This window comes from Anabrus simplex, chromosome 2 (genome assembly GCF_040414725.1).
Source record: "Anabrus simplex isolate iqAnaSimp1 chromosome 2, ASM4041472v1, whole genome shotgun sequence".
Lineage (NCBI taxonomy): Eukaryota > Metazoa > Arthropoda > Insecta > Orthoptera > Tettigoniidae > Anabrus > Anabrus simplex.
The window spans coordinates 678,540,378-678,553,188 of NC_090266.1; the positions used below are offsets into that span (position 1 = coordinate 678,540,378).

At 38.9% G+C, this 12,811-nt stretch overlaps 1 protein-coding gene across 2 annotated transcripts in view; it reads left to right on the plus strand.

Moving 5' to 3' along the window:
* Positions 1–12,811, plus strand: part of sstn (stepping stone) — a 204,872-nt gene that overhangs the window by 153,906 nt on the left and 38,155 nt on the right. For both annotated transcript variants that reach the window (XM_067141258.2, XM_067141259.2), the window contains one exon: positions 716–831. In XM_067141258.2, coding sequence (XP_066997359.2) covers positions 716–831 — 116 coding nt within the window. The remainder of the gene's footprint in view (positions 1–715; positions 832–12,811) is intronic.

A 12,811-nucleotide genomic window follows, 5' to 3' on the forward strand; every position in this document is an offset into this window, starting at 1 on the left:
CGCGCATTGGAGGAACTGAAAGAAAACATTACAGTGGCAGAACTCGCTTGCCTCAGCTAGAATTTGGTTACCAGATACAATGTCTGTATAACCCAGGAAGGACGACACTTCCCGTATCTTTTATAAGGTAAGATTTCATAAAGGATTGTATACACGCTTATAGCAGGGCGGCTGCGTGCGACGCAAGTTCGGCTGAGGCAGATGCCGTAGCGCGTAGTACAAACTCTGTGCGTTTGGTCTGAGTTTATATGAGAGACCCTATGTTATAGATGACACAGGTAAAATATGATGAAAATTTTAAAAAAATATTGGCTCCAACTACTGAAATCTTTTTGTTTGAAGAATGCAATCTTGTTGTAATATTGTAATATTACTCAGTAAGTACCAGCAGTGAGATCTCAAATATTTATCCTTAATTTCCCTGTTGGCTCATGGCAAATATTGTATGAAATATATTTCTGGTATCTCTCTTAGTATTATAATATAATTGAAATAGATCAATTACTATGGGAAGTCTGGCACGTTTTCATTTTGGACTACTTCACTTGGCCAATTTATGTAGATCATAACATTTTTAGACTACTATAGATTTGCTTTATGAATTAACATTGATGTCAACCTGTATAAAGGACTAAATAATTTCAACAGCCATAAATATTTTGTGGGTACTTGTCATGATAGTTTTATCAGCTGGATGTTTGTTTCTTATTTTTAGACGTAGCCCTGGTGGAATGTATTCACATCAGTATTCCAACCAGCATTACACAGTGCACTCACCATTCAATCATCATGATTTTGAGCATGTTGATCAGCAAGAAAGATTGGACCAAGGTTTGTACTGTACCCCAGTAACTTTTATCCTTTTTGAAAAGTATTATTACTGTTATTATTATTCAGACCAGATTGCATACCGTCGTTGTACCTGGGTAAACCACTATATGAAAATGTTGTGGCAGAAATATTGACCTGCAGCACATATACTGCCAAGAAATAACTTGCAACATCCTCAAGGACAAGGTCATTTTATTCACAAGCGATGTAACAGGTAATTCATCATTGCAGGAGTATATGATTACAAATTCACACCAAGTGAAACACACATCTCAGTAAAGGATGCCCAAACAGTAGCATCAATGCACAGTGTACCTCCCTCTGGTGGCAATGCAGGCGTGTATTTGCGCATGCAATCATAAAGGTGCTGAATGGCATCCTGCAATAGATTGTCCCAAGCATCTTGCACCTTTTGATGCAATTTGGCAGTGGTTCTTGCAGGCTCAGGAGAACGCATAATTTCCAGTTTCATCATGTCCCATATGTGTTCAGTTGGCGAGAGATCCAGTGATCTTGCTGGCCAGGGCAGTTGCTATACACCCCGTAGAGCATGTTGCATCGCAGCAACTGTATGTGGACGTGCATTGTCCTGCTGAAAAAGTACATCACCTTCCTGTCAAAGAAATGGCTGTAGCACGGGGACACCAACCTGTATAATGTAGCGGGCACTGGTTAACCTGCAGAAACACCAGCAGTGACCATGAGTTGTAACTGATGGTCCCCCAACACCATGAAACCTGGGTGTCATGGGGGGAGTATGCTGTGGAATAGGCTGCTCACCACGTCTACACCATATACATGTACGTACATCACTTGCATACAGACAGAACTTACTCTCATTCTTGAAGACAACAGAGCACCATTCCCCTCTCCAGTAGACTCTTTCACAATACCAGAGTAGTCATGCTTGGCGGTGTTTTGGTGTCAGTGGTAGCCTGGCCAGAAGCACACGTGATCGTAATCCTGCTGCAAGCAGATTGTTCCCAATGGTCCTTAATGACACAGCAGGTGCAACATGTGACCAGACTTAATTTGTGGATGATGTTCGGTCAGCCACCGCTGCTTGCACAATGCGTCGATCTTGTCGTGCATCTGTACTATGGACGTCCGGAGACTGGTCTACGGGTGTGGGAATGTTCCACAGACAACTGCTGAAAGCAGCGACACACCACCTGTACATTGTGCCCAACACGTGCAGTAATTCGCCGGTACGACCATCCAGCTTCCTGCAGGCCCACAATGCAATCCCGTTCTAATGGTTTCAGTTGTTCAGCAGGAGCACATACAGTAGAATTCCGCTATAACAATTACGACATACAATGAAAATCCCGTTATAACGTCAGGTTTTTTCTGTCCCTTCAAAATTCCTATATTAAACTATGTATTATCCTCCAGTTACAGCGAGAGCCCTATCACTGACACATCCGTTATTATGAGATTGCACGTGTGCGATTTTTTCCGGTACCGATATTTATGCACCCAGCCATTATGTTGCATGCAGTCGATCATTTTCAGTATTGTTTCCTCGCTGTGTCCATTAGCGAGCTCTCTCGATGTTGGAGTCGATTTGTAATATCCATCGACTGCAGTTCCGCAAAGCAAAATAGAAATTTTAGAGAAAAGGTTTCATAATAAATGGTAAAATAACGTGTCCGATAGCAGTTGTTAACTCGTCGAAAATAAAGGCTGAAGCAAACGATCGCTTAATTTTAATGCTAAATACTGCGATTAAGTAAGAATGTCATACACCTCAAGATATGGGAGAGTGCATCATTGATTTCAGCGTTTAGTTTATATTCTCTTGTGCCTGGTTAAAGGTATTATCATGTAAATTTATATTGAGAGGGTTATCATTTCTCTCCTGGCGCTCGAAATATGTTTTTATGATACATATAGTACGGTTAAGTTAGGTTAGGTGACGCTGTTTGGATAAGAAAACTGAAACGTTTGCCACAAAATGCAACCTTTGGTATTGTTTTCTCGCTATGTGCAGTTGCGAGCTCTCTCGTCGACATTCGAAGGCAATGTTGGATTCTATTACTAATACCTGTCATCTTCCTTTCCATAAAGAAAATCAGAAATGAAAGAGGACAACTTGTTTTCGTAATAAATACATAAATAACGTGCTCGTTAGCAGTTTTTAAATCGTTAGAAATTAAGGCAAAGTAAACGATCGCTTAATTTTAATACTCTACACTTAAATTAAGTAAGAATGTGATAACACCTCAAGATATAGTAGAGCGCATCACTGATTTCCGAGGTTAGATTATATTTTTTTTTTGTCTGGTTAAATTTCGGCAAGGCTATTCCCATGTAACTTTATAGCGAGGTGGTTATCACTTTTCTGCTGGTGCCTGATATATGTTTTCATGGTACATACGCAGTTAAGTTAGTGTAGCTGATGCTGTTTGACTATAAAATCTGAAGTGTTTGTCACAAAATGCGACCTTTGGTATTGTTTTCTCGCTGTGTGCACTTGCAAGCTCTCTCGTCAACATTCCAGGGGATGTCAGAGTCGATTGGTAATACCCGTTGACTGCTGTTCCATAAAGAAAATTAGAAGAGAAAGAGGAGAACATGTTTTCGTAACAAATATGTAAACAACGTGGTCAATAGCAGTTGTTAACTCGTTAGAAATAAAGGCTAAGTAAAAAATTGCTTAATTTTAATACTCTACACTGAAAGTAAGTAAGTATGCAATACACTTCAAGATATGGCAGAGCGCATCACTGAGTTCAGAGGTTAGTTTATACTTTCTCGCCTCTGGTTACATTTCGGAGAGGCTATTCCCATGTAAATTTATAGCGAGATGTTATAATTTTTCTACTGGTGCTTGGAATATGTTTTCATGATACATGTAGTCTGGTAAAGTTAGGTTAGGTGACGCTGTTTGAATAAGAAGACAAACATTAGCCACAAAATGCGATCGATCACCGAACAGTATCGTTTCCTCGCCATGTACACTTGCGAGCTCTCTCGCCGACATTCGAAAGCGGTGTTGGAGTCGATTAGTAATACACGTTGACTGCTGTTCTCTAAAATGAAATTCAAAGTGAAAGGAGGATAACACGTTTTTGTAATAAATTCGTAAATTACATGGCCGATAGCAGTTAACTCATTAGAAATAAAGGCTGAAGCAAACGATCTGTTAGTTTTAATGTTATGTACTGAAATTAAGTAAGAATGTGATTCACTTCAGGATATGGTAGAGTACATCACTGATTTCAGAGGAGAGTTTATATTTTCTTGCATCTAGTTGAATTTCGGAATATTCCCATGTAAATTCGTAGCAAGGTGGTTATAATTTCTCTACATGTGCTTGAAATATATTTTCTTTATGTATATACGGTTAGGTTAGGTGATGCTGTTTGAAGAAGAAAATTGAAACGTTTGCCACAGAAGCCTCTGGAGTGACTTTCACATAGTATCGGATTTAAAAAAATTAATGAGTAAAACATAGTGTGGATATCATCCACGAAAACTCGAGTTTTGAACAAACTGATTGCCGTTTCATACCAATTTTAATGTGTATGGCTTCTTCCCCAATTTTTATGAAAAATCGGTTATGACAACAATCCGCTATAACGAGTCAATTTTTGTGAATTCTCACTATAACGGACTTCTACTGTACTAGTCGGCGGGGCATGGTCCTAGAATGAATGTTGAAAACACTGTTCACTTCTAACCTCAGCACAGTTACTGCCTGTAGAGTCAAAACAGTGTGTGCACAAACAGACCTGAGTGCCATCTGATCGCCGATGTCCATGGGAAATGAATTGCTAACATAAATCCCCCTCAGAATGCATATACATCCTGGTGCCACTGATCACAGTCCTCAAGGAAGTTGCCTGTTTTTTTTTTTTTTTTTTTTTTCTGGCAGTGTATATCATCTAGAGTGAGAATTGTTTGAATGTACTCGCTCAGTATTGAACCTTCATTGACAGAATCTTACTGGCCAAAATTCTAAGCTGAAATATTTCACATAGCAGTTTTTGCAGGCGCAACGACTATATCATCTGATAGTTCTCAAAGGTTTGTACTGTACGCCAGCAAATTTTATCCTTTTTAAAAAATTATTATTATTATTATTATTATTATTATTATTATTATTATTATTATTATTATTATTGTTGTTGTTGTTGTTATTATTATTGGTATTATCATTATGAAATTTGATGCCAAAACTAAGAGATCTGAAGAAATTTCCCAGCCTACCAATCTTAAAGACTCATTGACCACATTGATGTTGCCAAAGTCAGGACTTTTTGAAACAAGCCAAACCGAGAAAAGCCACTGGTCCAGTTGACCTTTCAGCAGAACTACCGTATATTGCTCTCAAATATGGAATTCAGCAAGCTAGTTAACCAGACTCTTCAACCAAATCATTGTAGAGGAGCAGACACCAACCGACTCCCTGTGGGTGGGAGACACGGACGAAGAATACACCCACGGTATCCCCCGCCTGTCGTAAGAGGCAACTAAAAGGGGCAACCAAGAGATGATCGAATTAGAACCATGAGACTACTTTTTTAAATTAGTTCCATCACGTGGGGAACACGATGGGTCACCTTTACTTGTGAGTAGTACCACTATGTTAGATACACAATAGGTTTGTGATCAATAGCAACAGAGTGTGAATCAGGAAGAGATTTACAGTACCCGTGATTAGTACTAGTACATGTGGAACATCACAGGCTTACGTTGCCTGTAATTAGCACCATGTCCGGCTCCATAGCTAAATGGTTAGCATGCTGGCCTTTGGTCACAGGGGTCCCGGGTTCGATTCCCGGCAGGGTCAGGAATTTTAACCATAATTGGTTAATTTCGCTTCGTCTTCATCACAACGCACAGGTCGCTTTCGGGCATCAAATCAAAAGACCTGCACCTGGCGAGCTGAACGTGTCCTCGGACACTCCCGACACTAAAAGCCATACACCATTTCATTTTTTTTCATTAGTACCATTATGTGACAAACGCTACTGGTCTGGACATTGCCTGTGATTAGTACCACCATATGAGCGACACTGTGGGTCTGCATTTCCTATGATTAGTACCCACTATGTGAAGAACACCACAGGATTGTACGAGTTCCTGTGATTAGTACACCTATGTGAGGAACACCATAGGTTTGTGTTGCCTGTAAGTGGCGTTGCAATGTGGGAAACATCATAGGTCTGCGTTACATGCGCGTATTACATTACCCGTGAGTAGTACCGTAATGTGTGGAATACCGTGAGTTTACACTACTTTTGATTAGTACCGCAACATGACAAATACGATAGCTCTACTCTACTAACGATAAGTACCATTATGAGGGGCTGATGACCTGGATTTTGGACCCCTTTAGACAACAAGAATCATCGATTCAGGATTGTGCTTCAGAAGCAGTCCCTTGATCAGTAATACTATTGTTTGATGATAGTTTCTGTGAATGTGGAGCATTGCGGCTCGGATCCACTGATTGTTTTAAATTCATATTCACCCATTCATTCTTCGTCATTGTGTTTTGAATTCTGGTCAGTGGATGATTTTGGACTTTTAAATTGTCATTACATTTCGCTTCACTTCTTACCATTAGAAGCCAATGACCTATATGTTAGGCCCCTTTAAACAACAAGCATCATCATCATCATCATCATCATCATCGTCACCAACCAACTGGCCACAGCCATTTTCACAAAGAATGGTAAGTTCTGTCAGGTATGTTAATTACCACTTGGGCTTATTTCTGAGCCATACAATGAAGGTATTTGAATGCATTCCTGACTAATGTATTTGTAAGATTGTTATAACACCATAAGCCAAGCTTTATTTTTAAAAAACTTGAGTGCAACCATGCAATCTATGCTGCCCAGTTCCTCATTGAGAAACACTGTGAGATGAACAGAATACTCTACCTTGCTTTGTTGGACCTTGGGCAAGCCTTCGATCATGGATCAAATGACCTGATTTTGATAACATGGCGCCATGAAGTACAGTACCCTGCTGGTTGGGTGCAGCCACTTTACACAGTCCTGTAAAGCTATGCCCTGACAACTACAGGAGAATCCAATAAAAATGACATTACAGTTAGGTTGCATTGGGGTCGCCCTTATCACCACATCTGTTCATCCCTGTGATGGATACTATCATCACAGACCTGGACTGACAAATACCCTTGTTCCATTTCTGTACTGGCAATCAGAGTTTGGAAGTCATTCAGTTAAAGAAATTAAATTACTTGTATAGCCTTAGTAATTTTTACTTGTAATCGTTACATTCTAGTAATTGGTATACTCGGCATGGAAGCAGAAACAGGGAAAGAAATAAAATGTAATGAAGAAATTTTTATTTCAGTTCAGTTCTACTAAAGCAGAACCAGTAGCTTCACCAGTTCTGGATGTGATACTGTTTTACCTCTCCAGTACTTCCAAAGACATCATACTTATCCCAACGATGTTCTTAAAATTAAACACATGTATTCCTTCATGTGCCTCTTTAGGGTATCTTTTCAGTAAATGCAAAGATGTACTTCCCCCAGAGAAATTGAGGCTTAGCAATGAGAATGTTAAGAACCAACACTAAATTTAATTAACTAGTCCGGCTCCATGGCTAAATGGTTAGCGTGTTGGCCTTTGGCCACAGGGGTCCCGGGTTCGATTCCCGGTAGGATCGGGAATTTTAATCAACACTAGCCAACATGATTTTGCTGTAAAATAGAAAATATGTAATTCTTATGGAAATTGCTGCCGTGATTCCGAAAATGATGCTATTTTTTTCCTATCATGTCTAATTTTGACGCAATTAGGTGTTTTAGGATCTGCATGAATTCGTAAGATGTAATGTTGAGATATGTTCTCTCACAACATTTTTTAGAATACAATTATGTGATTTGATTTGTTATTGTTTGCATTTTATTATAGGTTTATTGCTGTCTAAATGTTCATTTTTGTAGTTGGGGGTTTCCTGTTAAATTCATAACAAACTCCCCCAGATACGTAATAGACCGCAAGGTATGTAGGATTGAAGATAAGACAGTTGAGCGTTTGTCTTTCATCTTAGACCACTTGAATAAATAGACGTGTTAAAAGCCCCAGCTCTTATGCAATGTTTATGATGGACTGATAAAGCAGTTTCCTTTCAAAGATAACAGTGTTGCTTGAGACAGGCTCTTAAGAAGGACCGGTACATGTTTAGTGCGTCTTTTAAAGTTCACATTCATTTAATTGTAGGCCTATTGTGTGTGCAAGATTTAATGTAATTTAATTTCAAATTGATCACTAGTAAGTGAAGTTCTAGTGTTTTAACACCATCATGGCTAGTGTTTCATGGGTGCACAGAAGACAGTGTAAACAGTCCTTGAAAGTTTTGTTACATTTGTGGAGTTTGTGTGTTCGATTCCAAGGTGCGTCAAATAGATTCGTTTGTAAAGAAACTTCATGTTTCTTACTTCAGATTGAAAGTTGGGGATCAAGACAAATCTTTCGCACCTCATATTGCATGCAATACCTGTATCGAGGGTCTACGTTACTGGTATGAGGGCAAACGAAACTCAGTGCTGTTTGCTATACCCATGCAATGGCAAGAGCAAAAGAACCATCATGACGACTGCTATTTTTGTATGACCCATGTTGTCAGTTACAATAAGAAAAGTAGAAACAAAATTAAATATCCGAATCTCAAGTCAGCTCTTCGACCAGTTCCTCATGGACCTGACTTACCTGTGCGTACTCCACCTACTCACTTGAGTGAGGAAAGTAGCAGTTCATTGCAATCTGACGTCTGACTCGTTGGCTGAACGGTCAGCGTACTGGCCTTCGGTTCATAGGGTCCCGGGTTCAAATCCCGGCCGGGTCGGGGATTTTAACCTTAATTGGTTAATTCCAGTGGTCTGGGGGCTGGGTGTATGTGTTGTCTTCATCATCATTTCATCCTCATCACGACGCGCAGGTCGTCTACGGGCGTCAAATAGAAAGACCTGCACCTGGCGAGCCGAACCCTTCCTGGGATATCCCGGTACTAAAAGCCATACGACATTTCATTGCAATCTGACGATGAAGAAATAGATTTCGAGCCACATCAATATGACACACCTTCAGACAAATTCACGCAATCCGAATTGAATGATCTGATACGGGACTTAGAGCTAACTAAAGAAAAAAGTGAATTACATGGTTCAAGATTGCGCGAAAAGAATATGTTGGCACACGGTGTTACATTTTCCTGATACCGAAATCATGACAAAGAATTCCGAAAGTATTATACTCAAGAAGATGAACTTGTATTTTGTACGGATATTTCAAATCTTCTTCGTCAGTTGGGAGAGAAAAGTATGATCCTAGTAACTGGCGCGTTTTTATTGACTCTTCCAAAAGAAGTTTAAAGGCTGTTTTGCTTCATAATACAAATGTTCTAGCATCCGTACCACTTGCACACTCCACAGAATTGTCTGAAACATACGAGACCTTAAAGTTGGTGCTTGAAAAAATTAAATTTCACGAGCATGGGTGGCAAATTTGCGGTGATTTGAAGATCATTGTATTGTTGCTGGGACAACAAAAAGGCTATACATAATTTCCCTGTTTCCTATGCAAATGGGATAGCAGGGCACGGGATAAACATTGGGATACAGTGAATTGGCCAGAAAGTAAACAACTACAACCAGGATCCAAAAATGTCTTGAATGTAAGTCTTATTGACCATGAAAAAATTCTGCTTTTCCACCCTTGCACATCAAATTAGGATTGATGAAACAGTATGTCAAGGCATTAGATAAAAGTAGCCTATGCTTCCAATATTTATCCACTAAATTTCGCTCATTATCAGATGCAAAAATCAAAGAGGGCAATTTTGATGGACCACAGATTCGTAAACTGATGAAGGATAAAAAGTTCACAGACATGATGACCAAAATTGAGAAAGAGGCATGGAACACATTCAAAGATGTAGTGACTAAATTCCTTGGCAACAGTAAGGATCCTCAATACAAAGAAATTGTAAGGAAAATGTTGGTAAAAATTTAAAGAACTCGGTTGTAATATGAGCCTTAAGCTTCATTTCTTAGTTTCACATCTGGATTATTTCCCTCCAAATTTAGGAGCTGTCAGTGAAGAACAAGGCGAAAGGTTTCACCAGGATCTCAAAGATGCAGAACGACGCTATCAGGGACGTTGGGATGTGAATATGATGGCCGATTACTGTTGGTCGATTGCGCGAGATGACCCTTCTAGAGATCATTCAAGAACTTAAAAAATCCGAAAATTCCACGGAAAACGGAAAAAGACGGAGGTGTGAATCTAACCTACACGTAATGTAACAAAACTATGTATGTTTAACCATGTAATTTTTATTCAAGGTACGGTTATATTAATTTAAAAGCAACTGTACAGCCGAAACTAAATAGGCGCTTTATGCTTGAGTTTCATGAATTGCAATATAGATTAAAAATATAATATAATACAAACCATCTACTTGCTTACATAACATTTATGTGTATTTAATGCATGCAAAATATGATTACGTTTCGCAAGCTGAAATTAACATTAATATATCAAATTTAATCAATACTAAGTATCAACAATTTTACGTAAGAACAAAATAACATTTTGTAAAATTGCCACTAAACCAGATGTGATATGCCAAAACTAATTTTTTTCTCGAATTCTGAGTTAAGAAATTCATAAAACCCACCTATTTTCCTTTTTACTGCACAAAAAAAGTTTTTTTTTGCAGGCTAGTGTAATTGGTTAATTTCGCTGGCACGGGGGCTGGGTGTATGTGTCGTCTTCATCATCATTTCATCCTCATCACGACGCGCAGGTCACCTACGGGAGTCAAATCAAAAGACCTGCATCTGGCGAGCCGAACTTGTCCTCGGACACTCCCGGCACTAAAAGCCATACGCCATTTTATTTCTTTTTTTTTTTTTTTCATTAAGAAAAATAAATATGGCAAAAGCAATTGTTTTTATTGTTTAAATGTATCATGTTTAGTCTCTCCTAGTGATGATAGTCACTTAACGTCTCTATGCCAAAAAGAAAAGAAAACCTAGAAAACCCACACAAAGTACAGCAATATCTTGTCCTTGCAAACTTTATATTCTGTGAAAGAAAAATGTTCACAAGATATAAGGAAGGGATGGTATCACCTAATCAGTATATTCATTATACATACAAAAATATGCATTTATATTTCAAGTCACATTACAGTACTAGTTTCGGCCTTTTTAAGGGCCCTCTTCAACTGTTATTGTCTTAAAATATTGAAATGCTAAATGTCATTAACTAAAATAAATATGATGAAAACAATCGTTTTGAATGTTGTAAAATAGGGTCGTTTAAATGACTCGTTGAGCGCTCTTGCGCTAGCAAGGCTGCTGGAAGCCACCCTACAAGGACTCAAAGGAACATCCTGTTTTGCAACTGTCACCTCAATCGCAATAGATACACCATAACAGTTCTCCAATTCACATTTCAAACCAGAAATAACCATTGTAAGGACTAAGGATGTCCCTCTTAGGGCCGGTTCTACCATCTGCACGTCAAGTAGCGCATAACTTGCCCTCCGCGTAAAAGAATATTTCCATTCGACCACTCCCGGGTAGCGCTATAAACATAAATCTTAGTTACCCGGCACTTAAATTATCGGCCACTTCGAGGGTCTCATAAGACTTTACCACTGAGCTCGATAGCTGCAGCCGCTTAAGTGCGGCCAGTATCCAGTATTCGGGAGATAGTGGGTTCGAACCCCACTGTCGACAGCCCTGAAGATGGTTTTCCGTGGTTTCCCATTTTCACACCAGGCAGATGCTGGGGCTGTACCTTAATTAAGGCCACGGACACTTCAATCACATTCTTAGGCGTTTCCTGTCCCATCGTCGCCGTAAAGCAACTTGCAAGAAAAAAAAGAAAAAATTTTACCTGCCGGGCAAGTTTTGATAGCTGAACGTTATTAGTTATTAGCTATATTTCTGGTGACATACATCTTAAGTTAGCTTAGTATATTGATAAAAGCATGATACCGTGACAGTGATCGATATTGTATTGCAGGATTTTTAACATTAATGCCTCCCTTGAGTTTCAACGGTCACACCAGCCTCTCGCATCGACAGCGTCAGGTATACATTTTATACGTCAAGCTTTCGCAAAGAAACTCCAGAAGGATACAGAATCTAAACCTATTTGGAAATCATCTCAAATAGGCTTTAATTTTTTCATTTTAATTTTTCAGTTTTCGGACACCAGCTATAACTTACTTTATGTATCTCAATTACCCTAAGCATTCTCGTAGCGCAATGGCTAATGTGCTCGCTTGGTAACATCAGGTACACAGGTTCGAGTCTTCATTATGCCGAATATTTTTATTTTCATTATTAGTGTTGTATTCATCTGTATGCCTATTTTCATACATTCTTTTGTTAATATATTTCATTGAAATGTTTAATCACAGTATCATGTCTGCTAGGAAACTCGCAACTTCCATCAAAGTTTTGTCATATTCAAGATGACATTCAAAGTAATCCTCTCACATATGGCCAAGCTTAATCTACAAATAATTCGTGGTCGAAGAGTGTTATCAGACAACAATGTTTAATAACGCACCGGTCCAATATAGAAGGCTTCAGCTGACATTTGTTTTATAGAAAGAGTGCGATCTGCAAATAATGCGCTGATACTTTTATGGACCCCAGTGCAAATTTTTTTATATTTGTTGTCTGGTGTTTTACACACCTTTTAATAGGCCTACACGGTAGTTTTTTAATAAGCCCCAGTGGAATTTTTTTTTTGTATCTGTCCTCTCATCTTTTTCATGCCATTTAATACTCTAATCTTTAGAAACGGTAGATAGCCTATATCTTTCTCTGTACCCATACATACACGACGTAAAATGCAGGCATGTTGGGAAAAACCTATAAAGTGTTCACATATCCCAGTTGGATAGTTCTGGTACATGTATTCAATAGGTTTTCTTGCTTAACACATTCTCTTACCTTGTCCTCTGC